Below are 22,119 nucleotides of genomic sequence, written 5' to 3'. Positions count from 1 at the left end.
CATACACACAGCCAGCTAGTCTTCAACCTCTAGTAATACAGGATCCACTCCACCTGCCTTGAGGTAAAGCTTCCCAGGTCTAGACAGCTGGGCTACATGACAGAGAGCAGCAGTGACAGAGTTCTGTCATTTCCATATGGATCCCCTGCAGAGCTGAATAGGAAACAGCTCTCTAATGCACTGTGACAGGAATACTCTAACACATACACAGCCCTTTACAACAAAACACTATTGACAACCCAATGATATCACAGCGGTTTATGCAGCACTCTCTGCACATTACTCAATGAAAGACAGTCCATGAAACACAATCTGTCCTGTCAAAGTCAATTGTTGCCATCTGTGACTGTGTGGATATTTTAAAGTATACGAATGTTAGAACTGGTTATATACATGGCTCACAGGAACATAGTAGCTGACAAATAAGAGGGTGGGAGAAGGTAAATTGGAAGAAAAGAGTTGTCAAATGTATAAAACGTACAGTGTGGTTGAGGTACTGCGCATAGTATGTAATGATGCAACACTGATTGTAGGCATCATGACAAATACAGTCTATTTCATAGTCCCCAAGTGCCAGAGGCACCTGGATGCTGAGTGTGAGAAAATACTGTAAGAGAATCCAGACACGATGATCTCTGCCTCCAGTCTCCTTTCTTGCACTTACTTACTTACACACACACACACACACACACACACACACACACACACACACACACACTCCCACCCACAGGTTTTAGGCCAATTGCCATAATGACCACAAACCAGGGTAACTAACCATCATTTTAGTTCATTTCCCTGGCAGCACACACTTGTTGCCATGCCAACCAATTTGGCTGTTGTAATGATATTTGTGAGTGCGGTATCTGAGGAGGCATGGAGGTGCTGTGACATCACCACTGTTTCATGACAACTGTGGGATAGAGCTGCTGAGCAAGGCAGACCTTTAAATCATGGAATATGTCTTAATGTGTCTTCAGAGAGACCCCCTTCCCTCACCTCTGACGCTCTGATGGCTTTAACATCCACAGACCTCAGGCTAACCTGGGAGAATGTGTGTTCTGTCTATATGCCTCTGTCTCAGTCCCTCTGTTTCTGCTTCTGTGCCTTTCTCTTACACTCAGTTTCTTTATCATCTGTCTGTCTTCTTCTCTGACAAGAAATGCCTCTTGAACACTGAAAGTGTGTTTTGACCCTCAGGTTTATACGATTCGTGCAAAGGCTAGTATAGGGGTTGTTGCTGTGTGATTTGTGTGCTTGGCTGTTGCCATGAGTGTCAGTTCTGACAATCGGCCTTCGTCTGGACCACAGCAGTCCTACTAGGACATGTAATGTCTAGGACACTGTGTGTGTGTGTGCTTGTCATGCTATATTTGTGAGGACCTCTTGCAGACCTTATAGAGTGAGAACATTTTGGGAAACTGAGGATATTTTGGCTGGTCCTCACAACCTCAAAGCGCTGTTTGAGGGTTAAGACTTTGTTTTTGGTTTAGGGGTAGAATAAGGTTTAGTTATGGTTTCGGGTAAGGGTTGGCATTAGGCATTTACTTGTGATGGATAAGGTTAGGGTAAAGGGCTTGGGAATGCATTATGTCAGTGAGTGTCCTCACAAAGATAGGAGTTCCAGTGTGTGTGTGTACGCATGTGTGTGTGCGTGCGTGCGTGTGTGTGTGCATTCTCTCAGTTCTTGTAGTTCCCTCTCCCACTGTTGGAGACAAGAAACCTGCCAACATTACATCACCTCAATGAAGTGTCAGTTAAACATCATATAACATGATACTGTTGTACAACAAATGAAAATAACAGTGAATTATGAAGAGAGTTAAATAAATGATGAATGCAGGACAGTGCATTTTCTTATGCACCATTTATAGATTTTATTTAATACTTCTGTGGTAAAGAGTATATCTCAGTCCAGGACCAAAAGGTTAAATAAATCTAATTTACATCAATACAGGATACGCACAGTACTGAGAATTGATGCACAACCAGAGTACAACTGATTGTTTTAAAACAATATATGAATCCAATGTACTTTGTCTTCATCACTTTCTTTCTCTCCCAGAATCACGTCCCCTGTCCATCCCAATGAAGGTGATGCCTGATACTACAGCAGTGGAGTCGTGGACAAGCTCAGAGGAAAGAATGAAGGAGCTCATTGCCCATGCCTGGGATGCTGTTAAACGCCTTACTCTACAGGTACCAAACTATACACTCGACCTTGGTTGTTGAACCTGTGTATAGGAACATGTATACAAGATAACAATTTCCTCTACTGGGCTGATTTTGAATGGCAGTCCTTTGATATTTCTCATCAGGGAGTGGTCTACAACTGCTCCTGTTGGGGCAGAGTGGCCCAGTGGTGAGTCTTGGCCCCCCAATATATCTTTAACACATTCATTTTTGGGTTTCAATCGTCTGCTCTTGTGCTACACATTCGCTTTTTGACTTGACCTTAAGCAGCCGGATGGTGCAGTAGTTAGCATTGTTGTCTCATAGCAAGATGTTTGTAGGTTCAAACCTGCTGGTTGGCTGGAGCCTTTCTGTGTGGAGTTTGCGTGTTCTTCCCGTACCTGTGGGGTTTCCTCTGGGTGCTCCGGCTTCTTCCCACAATTCAAAAACATACATTTAGGTTAGCTGGTGCCTCTAAATTGCCTATAGGTGTGATTGTGAGCGTGACTGTATGTGTGTCAATATATTAGCCCTGTGATAGACTGGGTACCTGTTAAAGGTATACCCCGCCTCTTGTCCAATGTCACGTGGGATTGGCAGCAGGCCACCCACAACCCTCAAAGGTTAAGCAGGATAGATAATGGATAGATTCACTTGACCTTAAACAGTTATTGGCTGTCACACACATCTGGGAGCAGCTTTACATTTCATCAGTCCCAAATATATTTTAAAGACTATTAACTCCTCTCCCTGTCTACCTCTTTCTTTCTCTTCTCTATCACAGTAAACTACTGAGGCTTAGCTCAACCTACCTTAGCTGAGCTCTATCTGTGGATGTGGGCATATGGCTTCCAGTGACCTCTGTAAGCTGTTAACCTGTTTTACATACAAATTAATACATCCATTTTTGAATACGGATCTACAATGTGCAAGCGTTTATATGTCAGCACACAGTCAGACTCAAACAGAGATCGCTACAGGGATCGTAACTTATTTGGATCCTATTTTCTTATTAGTGTTGGACTGCTCATCACAAGTTGACAGAAGTTTTCTATCAACAGGTTTATTCAAGGCAACATGGATACCCAGTTGCTGGGGATTCAATGTGCAGGTAAACAGCTAAATCAGTCATTGATTGGAATATGGCTTGGAAGTTTCTTTGTGCATGTAAACAATAACCAATGATGCACAAGTCCAACAACCGTTCTTAATTCACCTTAATTCTTATTGCAAGGACCACACAAACTGATGTCAGTCAAACATGAAAGAGAGCATGACATATGTGAATTGAAGTAATTCTCCAGAGCCCATGTCCCATGTCAACCCATTGAGCTGTTTACAGTACTTCCACAAAAATTAACTCAACCCTCTAATAGTTTGCTAAGCCCGTCATTGCCTCCACTTTCCTCTGTCCCCTTTGGCTGTGCAACTGGGACCACACCATGTACTGCAGCAGTAATTAGGAAACAGTCTGTCCTGTTGACATGGGAGTGGGAGCGGACCAAACGAAACGACCTGACAGCTGGTACCCCAGGCCTTGGATATCCCCAAACTTAAACCACATTTATTTTAGTGTGGTGTAAACAGAATACCTAATGGCTCACACTTATGCTGCACATGTGCCCAATTTGGCATGTAGGGATTTCTTTCCATCTTTTACAGAAGAGAGGGGTGCACAAGGGATCGAGAGAAAGTGGGGGAATGAGATTTGGGGAGAGAAAGTAACAAAAGTATAATTCATTATTATTATTTATTATTCTACGGCTGCTTAAAGCTGTTTAAACAAAATAGGGATAGGAAATGGCTGGTAATTGAGTAAATTGTTTAAAAAAATTAATTCACAGCAGGAGGCAAAGAGGTAGAGATGTTGTCGAAATGCTATTGATGAGGCTTATTTTAATACAAGGAGGTAAGAAAATACTGACAATGAAGAATGGAAAAGTACATGAGGTTTACGTTTGCAGCTATTGTCTTTTGTTATTTGTCCCACCAGGGTCAGCAGAAAAATATCAGAGAATACCAGGAATAAAACATGTTTCATATTTTCATTTTAATATCATACATTTGGATTAACATTTGAGTTGCTCAATGTCTAATGAACTTTGCTGTATCATCCCTTACCTCAAGAAACAGCATAACCTCAAAAAATCTGTGTAAGCAATTCTGTCCCACATCACTGTGCATTTCATTACAGTGTGACTCCAAACTTGAATATAGCTTATGTAATGTCTTAGACGCATATCCCACTCAGAGTCTAAACCCAGAATAGCAGCTGGAAAAAGCAGAACATGCACAATTTCCATTTGTAGTGCTCTGTTCTAAAATCACGCTTTACACCATACTTGTCTTGTTCAACAAAAGACATGGTTACCACTGGTTCCTGGTAATGCTCTCTCATACACAGGGCAGTATCAGTATTATCTGAATCTATGAGTGTCATGCTCTGCTATAACTTTGGCTGAGTGCCTCAACCAAACCCCAGAAAGGACTCTGAACCATGGTTCCTTTATGACTTCAAATGCTGCACATTCCTATCTATCGCCATTTGTAAGACCGTCTTCTCCTGTTACCTCACCAGCAATGATAGGCGATTTTCACCCTGCAATGAAAATGGCTGAAACATTATTCCTAATCCATTCAAAGCCATCAGAGAACTTTCTCTAATCTCTTTAAAAAAAAAAAAACTGTCCATGAAACAGACAGATGAGCAACTAATGCTGAAAACAGACCAGCCAACTGGCTCAAAGAGAAATGGTTCGCTACAAATAGCAATCTCACCTTGTTATTGATTAGTGTAGATGCCCATCAAGAATGATGAAAAAAGAGAGAATCTTGGGAGAGAGGGCAAAAGTGTGTTTCTCACACAGAAACGGTGAGGTCAGAGTGACATACCATCCAAACTGAGGGCCTCAGGCCCAAGGTGGTGGAGTCTCCTTGACATTACGCATAGCATAATGAGGGAGTGTGTGTGTGTCTTTCCCTGAAGAGGCAGCTAAGTTTCTTGGTCATACTAGGCTATCATCATGTGTGTAGGTGTTGTTATTTTAGTAGTCACTTCACATTAGGGCTGAAGGGCAGTGCTGCAATTGCCGTGCTGGCCAGAATGGCCTGGCAGACTTTAAATGGCCACTTGCCCTCAACCTTGGGGTTCTGACCCAAGCTTTACTTCTTTCTCATGCTTCAACTCATTGCTGTGTTGCTCCTTGCATACAGTGCATCTTCTTAACTCATCACTTTGCCTCGCGTGTTCTTACTTCTCATGTCCCTCCCTGTCCCCTGCATTTCTCCCTCGGCTTATTTCCTGCCTGGCTCTCTCCCCCACTGCTCACCCGTACTACTTTTCATCCTGTCATCTCCCCTTCTCCAGCCCATTCTAGCCGAGGACACCCATGTTCCTTCTGGGCCCCGATAATAATTGCAAGTGATCCGGATGGTTATTCTATTTCAGGAATTTTGCAATAATTCCTTCTATTTAACACATGAATGTGTTCAGCATTGGCAAAGGAGCACGTTGCTACCAAAACTGAAATGGGATCTGCTGAAACAGAGAAACCGTTGCCATGGAAAAATGAAGTAACACTGCTCCCTGCAGCTGCCATGCATTAATGAGTAGGATATTTTTGAGAGAGAAAAAGAGGAGAAAAAGCAGTGGGGTAGAAAAGGTAAAGTGATGGAAAGGAAGGGGAGTTTAGGAAGTGAGGAAGAGGGAGAAAAAATGGGCAGATTGAAGGCAGGGGGAAAGTGAGAGAGAGATAGAAAGGAGGATCATGTGTACTGTATGTTTAGTGTGGCTAAGATCGAGCTGGCCAGATGGTTTCCATGAACAGGATCTGACCCCTCGGCTGGAGCGCCTTCTGCAGGCGCATTACTTCATCCTCTGCCCCCGACCCCCACACCCAACCACCCAACCTATCTTACCCCCATTCTACACCTCATCCTCCCTGTCCGTCACATCCCAGAATTTCCAAGTGATTTGTAATTACATCTTTAATTTTGTGCCACTTAAAACATCATGTTACTTTGAGGATTGTGGTAATAAACTATCAACGCTTCAAACTTAACAGTCATGTTACAAACCCTGGGGGTTGAGAGAGAAACGGGTCCGTATTTATTTATATAATTATATATTTAATCAAAGCTAAAGGTCACCATTTCTTTGGAAGTGTGTTTGGTTGAAGACACTTAAATCAGGACAATTCAGTAGAACATCCATTATAATAAAACTGAGCAGCAGCAAATAATTTAATCTTTAATCACCCTCATACACAAAAGCTACCCACACGTTTCCCAGTGCATTCCCTCAGAAGTCCCCTGATAAGTACTACTTTTCAAACATAGCATGCTATGATTAAAACTGAGTAAACCACACATGCACACACTGACTGGTAGTCATATATTTTACATTGTTTGTCAACTGCAAATATTGCACCTTTGAGCAACTATGAATCTGCATGATAACATACCTTGTTGCATGCTGCCAAACTTTTTTCAGTCATGCTGAGGTGAATTCTATACTCTCTGACAGAGTGTCTGTGGGACATTAGGAAATGGCATGCCCTGGTGTTTTGTTTAAGAGCACAGGAAAATGAATTGGCTTTTATTATATCTTGCAGTCCCCGGTTGTCTAATAGAAAACTAAGTGCTGATTGGTTATAATGAAAACAGAGAGAGGGGTTATTGCTGAGGGCAGAACTGAGTCTCCAAAAAGATTTCCACACAGAGGGAGAGGGAGAACAAATTGCAAGAAAGGAGAGAAAGAAGGACAGAGAGGGATACAAGGGCAGGTACGGTGGGAATATGATGGAGAGAGAAAGAGAGGCTGTACATTCTCTCTTGATTATGCGGTCATCCTCTCTGGTGTCGCCTGATCTAAACGAAGACCCCACAGTGTAACAGTAGATGTATCATTGGCTGTTTACTGGGTGAAAGCTGTGTGTGTGTGTGTGTGTGTGTGTGTGTGTGTGTGTGTGTGTGTGTGTGTGTGTGTGTGTGTGTGTGTGTGTGTGTGTGTGTGTGTGTGTGTGTCTGTGTCTGTGTGTGTGTCTGTGTCTCTGTGTGTCTCTGTGTGTGTTTTCATATACACATATTGATGAGTGCGTTAATTTGCATTTGTGGCCAGAATTACATTCCATCATCTGCTGCTGTGTCAATACACTGATGACCTGATAATCATAATAGACACTCACATACAGGATATTTGACCCCCTTCAGCAGGCTGCTCTGGAAAAGTGCTCACCGGGATTCTCTTGTGTCTGTAACGTCTTGAACCTCAAAAGACCCAGAGATCTGGAACTGATTTTCATTAGGATAAAAATTCTGATACACTGTAGCATTTTTTTAAGTACAAAATTGTCACAGCAGCTACAGTTTCAAGATTGCGATGTTTTAAAAAATTGATGGGGAAAAATGATGTGTGGTTTTTCCCCTTTTGTGTTTTGGAAAGCTTGTTTGGAGGTGATTCTGGCTAAATTGTTGAAGCGTGCACCCCTTATCTTGGGACAGAGGAGGAGGCCATGCCAAACACAGGTCAAATCAGAGCAGCTGAGGTTCAGAACAGCCCAGTTTTGACTACTTGATTGGGTCACACTGCATAAATCAATAGTGGTAAAATTTTGCCAGAGTTAGCCAATAAAAACTCTTTTCATCTGTAGTCTCTCACCATCTGATTCAACTTGACCCAGTAGTGCATACTGCATAACATAATCACAGCCACCTCCACTCACTTCAGATAGCCCCTAGCAAAATTATCTGGCCACATCACTACTGTAGATAAACCAAGCCAAGCCTATTTCATATCTGACCAAACTACAGTCCAGCTGGCTTCGTATGTCCAGGCTTCTGTCTAAGCTCTTAGCTGTACCATGGATCTTGCATAAGCCCTACTTCGACAGCAAGTGCTGCGAGCTGCCATCAGCTTTTCGACTTTGTTGAGTTCACCATCTTGCTCTCGGTGATCTAATCCCAACCTAAAGCCTCGCCTTTAGCCTGGCCATTCCAGACCAATTCACCCATTCCCAATTAACAGGCAGTCTCTCTCACCTAAACTGAGCCACCCTGTTCTATTTGTCCTTGGTCCCGCTCAGCTGAGACGCCAGCTATCACGTCAGAGTACTCAGTACCACTCATGACCACCCTCTCCAAGTGCGTCCTCAGCCGTATTCTGGCATGGCCACCCATTAGACCCCGTCTGCAGTGGCTCACCATGCCGGGGTGGTGGAGGAGTGATTGTTTGAGATCGAGGGTAGACACAGGCAAGGCAGGCTGGCCAGCCGCACTCCTAAGGCCACTGTTGGATCAATAAACGCAGCGATCAAAGTTGCAATTAACCCACCGCGCTAACACAAACAGCCGGGCCAGCAGAAACAAACAAAGCCCTCATGTCACCTAAAGCGTTTATTTTTGCAGATTTCCACCTCGGCTAGAGAGACCTCCAGCGCTTGTCAGCTTCTGTAAGCAGTGTTATAAGAGAGGAATGCAGAGCCACAGGGATGGCTGGTTGCCTGGCTGTGCTGCTGTGCCAGGCCACAAGCTTATTGCTTGTGGTGGCATGTGGGTGAGACCTAGCCTATCTGTTGTCAGGAGGCATCATGGGTAGATGCCTTTCTCATAGACATCAGGGAGAAAAGCTGCTTTCTGTGGTTGCAGGAAAAACTTAAGTTGTGTACATCCATGCACCACAACACACATCTGCACAGTGTCATCTTCAGATACACACATTAATCATGTTAATTTACATGGAGACACTATTTACATTATTACACCCACTATTCCAAATGTGCTTTTGGACAGAGCTGAGAATGCAGGAGGATATGCAGAGGAAGGGGGAGCAGAAGGTTAACAGTGGGTGGGGTATCCAGAGAGATTGGAATGGGGGTTGCTCTGTGGACCTTCTGTTCATTGGACTGGCCATTTACGAACACAGTGTCCCGTCTGGTGCAGTCACAGGAAGATTACATTTGGAGAGGTATCAGGTTCTTAAAACAAAGGAATGTGCTTTCCGTTTGCTGCCGATCTCTCCACTGAGATTTTTCTGCTCCAGAGTTGCAAATGTTTTCACTGGGGATGCTGGGAGGGTGTTTCTAATTTCCTCTTCTCTATCTCTGGGTGATTTCCTGTGTGTCATGGCTTGCTTATTGTGTGTAGATAAAATGTGTCAGGCCATTCGTGCTTGAATGTGCAAGTTTATGTGCAAGTGTGTGTGCTTCACATGTTGTGGGGTCGCTCCACAGCGAGGTGATTTTGGCCTACAAGGTTTGTGCTGTGCTGAGGTCTGCACAGAACCGGGGCCTCCAAGTTTCTGCTCTCTGCAGTGATATAAAAACAATAAGCTTAACAGCAGATCTGACCACAACACCACAGGACAAATGTCAGACGCGTATTTTATTGTTTGGGTCCAAGTTAGACGACTGTGTCAGAACTTGTGCTTAGTGCTGTCAGGATTATTTAGCAAGACATCTGTGCTGCTGGAAGTATTTTTCAAAAAGAGTGGACACTAAGTAACATATCTTCGTCATATAATGCAGTCAATATGTAGACCCAGGCTCAGTTAAAACAGGGTCATCTAGAGAGATAACTTTTATAAACTCTGTAGTTTAATAAACAGTACAGGGGAAAGATGGTTAATAAAGCAGAGGCACACACATTTATATATGGTGTGAAGGACACCAACCCATTTATACAATAGAGGACTTAAAGACATTTTGTAAAATGTTTTCCACTGTTTTAAGCATTCAGAGTGTAGTTGTAACTATAGCTAAAACGGAGATCTCCTTCAGTCAAGGCAGGTATTTCAATCTGTCAGCTCATTTCTGAAACATTTAACTGTACTTCTAAGAATGAGTATCTGAAAATAATGTACTCTCAGCTGAAGTTGCTCTTCAGAGTAGACAGGCTGTCCTCCATCTAACTCACTGTTCTGTCATTTACTGGCGAGGCCCGGCGGATCCTAAGAGCCTCCTGTGGTTATATAGGCCATTTCCACATGGCCCCAGCCTTTTAAAGCTTAAGTGTGTTTGGCCCTCTGCTTCCTCTCTATTAGAACCTGCTCTGCTGGAACCAGATAAACCATCTTCTCAAAGACTCAAGGGAGAAATGCTACTCAAGACAAATCATACACTCCCACTGCAGGAAGAGAAGAAGAGCAGGAAGTAAGGGATGCTTTTTGGGGGTATTGAGACTGAAAGATTTGAAACAGGGTCCAAACATATGGCTGGATTGTGAACACTATCTGATGGTGCAGGGAAGTGATGAGGAGTAAAACTGAGCTGAAGTTGCAACAACAAATGGAACAAACCCATATTTAGACTCTGTGATGTGATGCCAGGCAGAGATGAGAAGGAAGAAATAGACAAAGAAAAAAAAAGTCTTTTGGCATCTTACCATTTAAACAAAGCACTCTCTAAATGGATATGTTTCAGCATTTTTTATGTCTCTAGATTATTTGTTCTTATGTTCTTGTAGTATTTATTTACTCCTGACAGTATATGCCGGCTTCCTGATCCAGAGTCTAGATTGAAATAATGCCTGAGTGACTGTAGATCAAAGTGTAAGAAGATCCTTGTTCATTTAGAGGCCTAAGAGGAAGGGATCAAGGCCTAAGTCTCAGGATAAGCAATGGTCACCTACTAAATAACAGGCTGTCACTCAAAAACCATTGGCACGCTCACTCTTTGAGGCCTTGAGCTTTTTACTGAATCCTGTGTTTGTCAGTGTGCATACTGGGACTTATACATCTGAAGACCAGTGACCTATCATGCTACATGATATACTGATTCCTATATTATTTCCAGCGAGTCTGCCCTCTGATGGCTGTGTATTGTCAGATCTCTCCCTCTCATGTCTGAATGAGCCAGCTAGATAACACAGACATTTTCTCTACATACCAAGGATTTGCTGATGAAAGGCAGAAATGGGTAGAATTCTTTATACAAAGTACAAACAACACACAATCTTTGCTTGGTCTCTGATTCAGTGCCAAACAGCAGTATCCCCACTGCTCTGTTGAAACCATATCGAAGGGGAGTTTACTGTCAGTCCAGCTTTTGGATGCCGTTTGTGGTGATTTCACCCTCAGGGTAAACATAATAAGAGGAGGAGGAGAAGGGATGCAGCAGCCAGCTTGTTGTACTGAACTAATTCAACATCCAGCAGTAGTGCAGGGGGATATTTTTTTTTAATTTTTTTTTTATTTAAATCACAAAATCAATGTACAAGACAAAATGGGGAATGAAGTTACAGAACGGAATAACATTCAATAAACAATGGTGGAGATGATAATAGGATATAATACAGTCAAAAATAAACATAAAAACTTGGAGAAAGATAACTTAAAACAAAATAAACATAGGAAAGTAAATAAAAAACAAGGTAAGGAGACACAAAGCATAAGAGAGCAAGGAAACAAGTATTAAAAAAATCAAGGATTGAGAAACAGACATACACATTTTTGTGGCCTTTCTATTCATTTTCTCTATGAACTTCATTGATTTTCAAAAAATTGGCAAAATAAAAACATTACAAGGGGGAGTACTGTCATTCCACTTGCAAGAATGAATGTAATATTTCCCTAAAATAATAACAAGGTTAACAATATCTGAAGTGTCATTATCCAAGTTGTCCATAAAGTAAATAACATCATTACAGGTGAATGAAGGTATACTGTCCATCTTCAACGACAACCAGCTGTGAATATCAGACCAGAAAGAAACAGTATGCAGTGCAGGGGGATATAACCATATAAATTCAGCAGAGTTGTATTTATAACCGAGTTCACTGCTGTTGCATCTGCCATCCTTCAGAGGAAGTGGTAAGCACAGTCCCAGGGCTCAGTGAGGATATTGGAGAGAAATGGGGGCTCTCTCAGAGTAGCACTTGTTTTGTAGAAAAAGAAGACGGGGGGATGTTAATTCAGGTGTTTTGGCTTGAAGCCAGAGGGTTTTTATTCTTTTTTTTGCATGTCCTGTTCACTGTATGATGTATGTGTATGTGTGCCTTTGTAAATTTGTAAGTATGTCATTTGAGCATGTTTTCACAGTAAAAGCCCGGCACATGCAGCTTCATAAGGAGTTGATTGGTTTCAGGCTGTTTTTTAATGGAGATTTCCTGGTCAAAATTGAAAAGTGTTACCGCTGTTTTTGAAGTATATTAATAGAGTGTGTTGCAATTGACACACCATACCCCTGAATACAGACAGAAACACACTGACATTGTCCCTCACTGTTTTTTCCTGAATGAATCTGTCATTAGAGGCAGTGTGGAACTGGAGTGCAGTCCCAGGCGGCTGACGGTGAACTCCATTTGTTATGTTAATAGATTTTGTTTCACTTTGACAGGACATGATGTCATTGGACCAAAAGAATGAAGAATCATGACTCTTTGACTCTGAACCTTCTGTAACGACAGTCTGTGTACGGACACACCTGCCATTCTTAAACTTGTAACCAACAGGCAGCTTCAAAATTGCATATTTATTATAACCAATAATCAAATCTTTATTACAATCTCCAGTCCTTCCACAGTCCTTCACCTAATGTTTTTCAGCTCCTGATACCTTTCTTCTAACCAAACGTGGAAGTAAAACAGCACCTTTGTAAAAGCACATTCACAAAAGTGCTGCACACCCCTGCGTGGTATTTATTGTTTCTTGTACCTGAGTTATTTCCAGAGGCCATCTATCAGTCATCCTCTGCTGCAGTTGTATTCCACATTACACCGAACCCCACAGAGGGTAAGGTTGTGTAACAGTTATTCCACACTGCAATTATACTTCTGGCTTTCAGATATTATTTGTGCCCATTTCTATTTTTAAATTCATCTCAGAATTTTCCTTTTGTTGGAAAAGCTGCCTTTCCATGTGTCTACCCTAACATAGATCTACCCGAACAGAAAATAAATTTCCACTATCCTGTTATGGATAATAATCTAATTTAGTTTTCTGAACCTTGTAGGAGGCTTGTGAGTACAAAAACATGCAGCAAATGTGGCCTTTTGCCTCCGAAGCATGTCACGGAACAAAGTGAGTTTTAGGCATACCTGTCAGTTTCTTGTCCTGTCCTGCACTAGACAGTGTGCATGCTTTCCCTCTCACACATACACATGCACACAAACACACTCACACAAGTATACACAACCCTGGCATGTCTATCAGTTTGCAGTAGGGGGACATTGTCACACAGGCTAACTGCTTCCAGTGCTGTGTTTATTGGCCTGTTACAGGGCTGTTAAACACAATTTTGTGGAATACCAAACACAGTCCTGCACAACCTTAACTTTTACACTTGAAGCTGTGACATGAAACACACACGTACTCTTACTTCCCACTTTGACCTGTGAGTACAGAAAACATTTGAGTTTTTTTTCTGCTGTGTTTTGCTGTGTATGCAACCATGTCATAACCCTTAACACAAACATTGGATTCCCCTCTGGTCCCACCACCTCCTCTCCTCTCCAGTTTCCTATCCTCCCTTTGTGCCAGTCATCAGGTCTCCACACAGATTTTCCACCCTGAATCAATGCATGGTCATGATGAGAGACATTGACTCTAACAGCCAGGCCTAAGCAGAGAGGGACAAAAGGACAGAGGCATGGGAGAGTAGGGTCATGGAGGGATAGATGCTGTCAGGGGTTTTGGCAGCAGTTGACGCAGTGATACACTGGGCTTAAATTGGGCCTGAGCTTGCCAGAGTTGAGCTCTGTCTCCTCACATCTAAATCGCACCCTTCTGAAGCTGAGCTCCATCTCCATCAATATCATATCATCATATGTTTTTAAATGTAATTTTCAAATCTCCAGATGGCATGTGGGTAATGATGAGTAATTCTCTAGACTACAAAGAGAGATATTTGGGGTGATTTCTACACCCATACCAATAGTTAACAATGAGCTGTATGGGTTACTGGTATCAATTATCAGTCGTCATCAGACACACACGTCATCAAATGCGTCAGGCGCGTACAGTCTCTAATGGCGCCAAGTCAGTCAAATCGTTGTGCTGCGTGATAAGTTTTCCAAAGTTAATTCCTGAGTTAGCCGACATCTTCTGTTTATTAACATGTTCCTGTCCCATCCCTTGTGGGATCTGGCAATTTCTATTAGAGATACAGAAAATATGTCACAAATCCCAAAGTAACGTCTGGTCATATATAATAATCTGACCATAGGCTATTTCTCTGTTTGGAACACACAGTGTGTGTGTGTGTGTGTGTGTGTGTGTGTGTGTGTGTGTGTGCGCGCGCGTGTGCGCGCGTGCATGTGCACGTGCGCGCGTGCATGTGCACGTGCGCGTGCATGTGCGCGAAAGGTGCAGCAAAGGATAATTGAAATTGATTCTATGCACAATGAGATGTGCAGTCTCCCTCCTTACCTCTTCCAAGGAGATTCTCTCTCTGTCTGTTAGTAGGATATCTCATCCACTCACAAAATGTTATTCCATTTCTAATGGAACAAGTGATTCTAAACTATATTTTTAAAATAATTTCTCGGCATTGCAAAATTTTTAAACATTTTTTCATGAACTATTGTGCTTGATTCAAAAAAGGTCTTTTATCCCACGATTATCTGTCACAGTGTGTATTTTACTACAGTTCAAGATGAAATATTCCTAAACATTTTCTATTATTAATTAACAAATGTAGACAATTGTACAGCCTTGGCAGAGGCATGCACTCTCTTAATGCTTTCTAGTTCCCACTATATTTTGATCATACTTGTTTACCATGTTTGTCTTGGATGCAACTTTAGCCAGTGACTGTGTTGCCTCCTGGAGTCGGTATGTATTACAAAAAATAGTGTGTTCATAGACTCTCTGGCCACACAGACTCTAGCATGATTTAATCCAGACCCTGGCAAGATATTTGAGGACCAATACAGTTATTCATCTGTTTGGTATAGCATTATTTCCCTTGTACTTCTGTGCCGTCACCCTCATTCTAGCAACTCTGTGTTTTGGAGTCAAATATTCATTATTGGCTTCAGCCTCTGGTGTGGAATACCCACTGCTGTCTTATCTACCACTTTGACCTAAACTCCCTCACTCAAGAGAAAAGCAAATGTTGCTTTATTCACCGCCCTCACCCTTGAATTGACTGGTGAATTTTTGCCATTGTGTATTACAGCGATTTTGTTTCTGTGTTTTTTTGTGGCTTTTATTAGCTGTTACCCAAAGGGTGGGGGGAGAAAAAGCTTACCAAAGATTAGCTTTCTATCACCCAGATTTAGGACTGTAATGCCATTTTATTTTCCATTACATACTGTGGCCCTTTGAAGCATTTGGAGCCTTTTTGCAGTGGTGTAAACATGTAGAAACAGCGGTCACTATGCCCAGTGAATACCATTCAATTTTTCGACTTTTTCCTCTGTTGTCATCTGTGAGATGTTATCTGATTATTGTTAGTATTTCACTGTGTGATGTGGCAAGTCTGTGGCTATCATACACTTGACATCATCTTTGGTTTTGTGTTGCCATGGAGAACAGCAGTAAAGCATTATAGTCATAAGCAAACACCACTAAGGGGTATTATATTATGTTTTATTGTACACATTCACTGTAACAATTATGGTGGTAACTTATGCAGTAAGCTCCCATTTTTATCTGCCCTGCTGTAGTTCTGAATTCATCCTTTTATGGCACAACCTGCTCTTAATACAGATAAACTTCCCTTTTGCTTTACTTTTCAAAAACATTGGCTAACCTAAAGTATGTCACACGATTCACTTAACCTTTCCAAATAGTTATTAACAAAATCTACTTCATTTACAATTTTGCCAAAAAATATCCCACAAATGCCAGGACATTTTTTAATATAAAATGAAATATCTGGTGAAGTGAAGAATCTCACGTGTGTCTTTTCAAATGCAGACAGACGGGTTCCTTTAGTATTTAAACAGGATCAACGTTCGTCAGTGAACATTTATTGTAGTGTTTAATATTTTCCTATGATTTTCTACAAGGTTGGACTCCCAAAGTTGGATATATGATGACAGATTTAGTCAACCATCAGGTACTGTATAGGAACTAAAATAATTGAGGTAACTGTAGTTGGTCATTTACATTTTGTCTGTATGGTAGAATAGCTGCGAAATGACCCATTTGAAACATCAAATGTTTAAGTATAAGATTACTTTCTATATTTGTTATGATTGAACTTAGTGCATATGTTTATCTCTGACAGTAATAAGGTTAAGTTTTCACATGTATACAGACATATATATGATGCCTTTGAACTACATTTGAGCTTGGTTCTGCATTATATTAGGCCTTAAGTGATTAGTCAATTAATCAAACTGTCAGTTGATTGAAAGTTAATCAATTCAAATCAATCAATGTTGATGTTGCTTTAATTAGTAATTTATCAAACACATATGCCAAAAGTTTCATGTCAATGTTATTTGATTACTTTTTTTTTTTTTAATGGTTGTTGAGAAAAACTAAGTAATATTAAGAGATCTTGTTGGGTTCTTGAAACTTGTTATAAAAATTCTTCTTTTTCTTACTGACATACTTAAAGTGATATTATAGTATAGGTAGATGAAGCGCGGTAATGGAAACATTATTGAATGCCATTGCTCCTGGGTTTTCCTTCCTGTCTCCTTATGTTCTACATACTGACACACCCAATTATTGAGTATCAGCCAGTACCATTGTTCAGAAAATATTATGATGGCTGAAAATAAATAGCCCAATCCAAAGAAAAGAGGTAAGATGTAATAATGTGAAATAATGTGTATGACTAAACCAAGATGTCCAGCAGGAGAGCATTAGCCTCAGGCAGTGAGCTAAAGGTGCAGACCAGAGTCACAGTGTTAAACCTGGCGGTTTCCGTGTGTCTGCCTGCTTTACAGCTTAACCCTTCTAAGATCTGCAGCAGACCAGGCAGTGTCAGTGGATTTTCTTCCTGCGTGCCAGCTCTTAAAAAGGCCAAAGCCTTATGTGTCAGTGTGCAAAAGTGTTCAGATTTCAAACCCCCTTTGAAGAGTAATCAAAAGAGGAAGCAGCGTGAGATGAATGTGTAACCATAGCTGTGCCTCTCTTTTTCTCTCTTGCTCTCCTTCTCTCCATCTTTCTTTCTCTCTTTCACACTCTTTTTCTCCGTCTATGTCGTTCTCACCCCCTCTCTCGACTCCCATGAAAGCTAGGAGAGCTGGGCTTCATATACAGGCCTGTCAGAGGTGTTCCAACATCTGTGTGTGTGTGATATTAGCAGAAGGTTGCACAAGTGTATATGCAGAATTATATTGAGGATGGGCATGTGTGTATATGTGTATATGCATTGCGCACTGAAAATATATCACAGTATAGCAATGGTACTTGTCAATAATGGGCATTAAACTGAGGAGCTCTTACAGTATTTTTATAGTATTATCCTAGTCCCGCAGTGTGATTGAGACTAACATCTTTATCCACTCAAAGTTCATCAGACACTCTCACTGACGCACGCACGCACGCATGCATGCATGCATGCAGAGTATCTGGCAGCACCTGCTGTCTGCCCCCTGGACCCTGTACTCCTCTCCTTTCTGTTAACTGGTTTAACTTTTAAATCAGTGGAGCCCCAGTGTAATGGAAAAAGACACAAAAAAAGCACGAAGGCTCCGACAGGTTTAACGCCGCTCGCTCTCTGGCTACTGGCTACTGACTTAATGGCTTGTAAATTTAGCTTTTTTTGAACAGAAATATGTGAACAGAAATATGTGTGATACTATACCGCTGGAATGGGTCTCAATCCCTTAAAAGAAAAAAAAAAAAAAAAAAGACCTCAAAAATGATTTAAGTTAAAGATTCAAATGTCAAAAGTCCTTCAAGTTGTAAAAGGTGTTCTGTTTCCTAGATATGGAATTTCACATTTGTTTTAAATGGGCATTCAAAGTCTCAAATTCTTCTTTTAAATGTTTTTGAAGACAAATCCTTTTCTCCAAAGCAGTACTGAAACTAATATGCATAATATTAGTGCATATACAGTAATGGTCTAATAATAATATTTAACTAAGTTTAGTTTGAAAGGTTTGACAGGAAAGGTTTATTAAGCATATTTAGTCTTTTCCAGCAACACCCACTGTTGTGCACACATTCGTTATTAGGTCCTTTCCATTGCAATCCAAGTCGTCTAATGTTGACTCAGAGCTGTGCCCCTTGAGCCCCTTAGCTCACTGAAAATGATCTTGGGAGGCAGGTGGCTGGTCACTGATCAAGTTACACTGAATTGATTAACATGATTTTTTTGTGTCCTATATTTTTCTCTTCCCTCTCCAGTTGGAGCTACAGTCATGCTGTGTGTTCTTGCCTAATGACAGCCTCCCCTCCCCGAGCACCATCATCTGCGGTGACATTCCCGGCACCGTCCGTAGCTGGTACCACAACCAGCCCTCTATGCCGGGGACTCTGGTAGTCTGCCTGCCCCAAATCAGTGTCCTCAGTGCTGGGCACAAGTATATGGAACCGCTGCAGGAGCTCCCCTTCGTGGTCTCCAAGCCCATCCTGGAGGAAGGTAGGCTTTCATACTGTATCTAATGAAATCTCAACTTAAATTAAAATCATTAGAATGTTTGAAGAACACACCGCCAGACACACAAAGCACCACATGACGTGGTGTCAAAAAGACTGATTTGAATGTTTAAATGAGAAAACAAAATGTAAGACTTTGGAAAACAATGATGCTGATAGGTTCATAGGTGAAACATGGGAGTCTTGGAAAGTAAATTTCAATGGGTGGGGAAAATTTACTTAGGTTTTATTACGAATGAATTTGCTTTTATTAATAATTGAAATTAATGGTTTCATGATAGTAATAGGCAACATAATGTGAATTCATCATCATTATGGCCTTTTCAACACTGAACAAACCTTTGACCCTCTGTTACTCATTTACCATGACAAAAGACAAACAAACTTAAGTAGAGCGACTTTGAGAAATAGATCTCGCACATGTGGTTTGCACACCTGGTAGAGTTAACATAAGCAACACTCAGACGGTTGAGCAGTGTTTTCTCTTTAGAAGAAGAAAAAATGGGCCACCCTCCTTTTTTTCTCTCAACTCTTCAATGACATCAGCATTGGGCATACAGATTTTAAAAACAGAGGAGAAAGAAAAACGACAGCAAAAACAGTGACATCAGCAGCCTTGTCAATGTTGCCGTTAAAATTAACAACCCGTGCTTTTAGTAATTCATTCCTACACTTTGAAAAACTCTTCATCTCTCATTCTCAATGCTCCGGATCAAAGCGTCCTACCCACAGTGCGTGGGAAATGTGCTCTTCATGGCCCTGTGCTAGTGAACAAGTTCCCTTTGCTGTGTAAGATGGGTCTACCAGGGTCGGCAAGTTAACGCATTCAAATGCTCCAAGGGTGGCATCTTGTCTCAAACCCACACATTTAGAATACACCTTCACTTTACAGTGTATTTTGATGGGATCATCTACTCTTTATTGAGTGTAGAAGGTTCTTTGTAAGACAGATTACTCCTCCTTAGTATTCCTTTAATGAAGATTTCTCGGCAGTTAGCTTTGAATTTAAGTGGAAGGTAAGTGGAAATAAAAATCAAGTTGTCATAATGTTTTTGATAAAGAGCATTGCTGACGTATCCTTCTGATCCTTTAATCCATAGCATTTTTTCTCTTCCCCTCAATTTCCCAATTACTTGGCTTGTATTCTTTGCTTCCCCTTCACATGACGTCTCTCTCTCATCCTGCCTGCTCCTCTTGATCTCAGCCAATATCTCTCATGCTCTTTCTCTTGCTGTTTCATCCCTCTCCCACTTTTTTATGTAACCTTTTTCCTTTTCTTATATCTACCATCAGGTGATGCCTTCCCATGGACAATAAGCCTGAGTCAGTTTAGTGTGTACACACTGCTGGGGCAGCAGCGAAGCCTGAGTCTACTGGAGCCTATGGGCTGTACCTCCACACTGGCCGTCACGTCCCATAAACTGCAGAGCTGTTCTGAAGGCAGGCACTCTTTTGTTGTCTGCCTCCATGTTGATCTGCAACCTGTCCACGTCAAGTGCTCCAACCCTCAGGTCAGTCAGACAGTCCTGAACATCTTCTAAGTCATTAGAATTACATGTATATTTATACAAATCATCCCCTTGTAAATATCCTGAAATATGAACACACAGAGCCTGGCAGGAAGATCCTGCCTCCGCATGATTTTCTGATATAGATTGACTCCAATAAACAAACTGCCTCATCTTCTTACCTCGTATAATTTTCATGAAAATGAAAGTGTAAACAAAAGAGTGTTGCCTTGTTTGTTTTGGTCAAACATTTTGAGCTCTGAGTGCAGGAGAGCGGGGAATTGCGAGACTCATCATCATTGTTTTACAGTCTTTTATTATGTTTTGGTGAGAGCATGATGAATATGGACAGATTGGATACGAACATGTTTGTCTCCCGGTTTGGTCTTTGTGTTGTTTATCATCGTGCTGTTACAGGGCTATAATCACATCTACATGTACCATTACACATGTTTTGTTTTTTCTCAATTGAATTAGCTGTATCGAATTAGTTTCCTCTGTAAACACTTAATTGGGGCGACCTTTTGAGTGGTCACACTGTTAAATGTCTCCAACCACAGTGATGGGCCATGGTGATATTGAAGGGAACTGGTACAGAAACAAATGAAAGGCCTTAATCTGTTGGTGGTGAAAACTTTCCCAGAGATGAGGAAAACAGGTCGTTTACTGAGGGAAAGTTTCTTTTCTTTCTTCTTCTCTGTTCTCCCCTTCAAATGGAGTGCCTGTGTCTGGCAAAGCTGGGAAGCCTTATTGCGATTATATGATGACTCATTATTAGTTTTTGGGTTCAATGAATTCTTCTCTTCTCTTCTCTTCTCTTCTCTTCTTTTCTCTTCTCTTCTCTTCTTTTCTCTTCTCTTCTCTTCTGTTCTGTTCTCCACCATCACCACAGTTCCCCTGCGCTCTCTTCCCATCTGTTCACCTCCCCTCTTTCTTTCCCCCCTCTGTATAAATTTCTGACTCGAGGGGGGTTATAAGCTAATACCATTTCAAGCCATGCAGCAACTCTTTAAGAACTGCTGCCAGAGCAACCCCACCCTCTGCAGAACAAAACAGACCTCACACTACTTTGTCCTCTTTCTAATTAGCATTGCCACTTGTGGGAATGTATATGGGATTCTGCACAACATAGTCAGATAAAAACACTGATGTGTATCTAGTTACATCCAGTATTTTAAAATGAACAAATTATTATTGCACTTGCATTATTATTGCAATTTAATACATTGAAAAAATGTGAAAACAAATAAAACCAAAGAGTTTGGACTCAACTCCTCCTTGCCTCTAAACCCTCATAGCTGTGACATTAAAATTATTTTACGTAACATTAGATGGATTTCTTCAAAGGTATTTGTAGAATCTGGGGAGAAATGCTTGAGTTTAAACATTTTTTTACACTTTAAAGCTAGCAACAGGTGTTGTAGGGTGTGTGGTTTTAATGTTTAAAATCACAAAAACAAGTGTGTCTGCTCACATGAATATGCATGTTTCTGAATGGATTTTGGAGAAAATACAAGGGTACCAATGCAGCTAAGATAGGAAATGAAGTAAGTGTCTTTGACAGGGTGGGAAAAACATTAAGAGTAAAATAAAGTATAAGCTGGAGAAAAGAGTGTGAGCAAAAAAGAGACCAGTGCATGCAGACACATTTGTGCACACCCACATGCACTAAAACCACATGGGAACCTTCAGCTTTGTTGCTTTCCAACATATGTTCACTTTAATGCAGAACACCCAAGGTGAACTGTCACATCCAGGAACAGAGTGGGACACACAAACACACACACACATACACTCAAGTCAAGACAAGTTCTTGTTCCATACTATAGAGTCATTTCATGTATGCCAGTAACTGTTTTAACTGTTGACCACCGTCATTCCTCCTGTCCCTTTTCCTAAGATAACTTTTAATGGTGATCACATCAAAGCTTATTTTTCACACTA

General features: G+C 41.2%; 1 protein-coding gene across 3 annotated transcripts in view; it reads left to right on the top strand.

The window, feature by feature from the left end:
- Positions 1-22,119, top strand: part of vps13b (vacuolar protein sorting 13 homolog B) — a 322,674-nt gene that overhangs the window by 146,092 nt on the left and 154,463 nt on the right. For all 3 annotated transcript variants that reach the window (XM_087177216.1, XM_087177217.1, XM_023418652.2), the window contains exons 22-24: positions 2,063-2,196; positions 18,416-18,650; positions 19,961-20,178. In XM_087177216.1, coding sequence (XP_087033342.1) covers positions 2,063-2,196; positions 18,416-18,650; positions 19,961-20,178 — 587 coding nt within the window. The remainder of the gene's footprint in view (positions 1-2,062; positions 2,197-18,415; positions 18,651-19,960; positions 20,179-22,119) is intronic.

Source organism: Seriola lalandi, unplaced genomic scaffold (assembly GCF_002814215.2).
Source record: "Seriola lalandi dorsalis isolate HSWRI2012SDOR001 ecotype SW California unplaced genomic scaffold, Sedor1 jcf7180002054583, whole genome shotgun sequence".
In the NCBI taxonomy this organism is placed as follows: Eukaryota; Metazoa; Chordata; class Actinopteri; order Carangiformes; family Carangidae; genus Seriola; species Seriola lalandi.
Note: the sequence above shows the minus strand (reverse complement) of the source record. Positions and strands in the feature narration are given on the sequence as shown.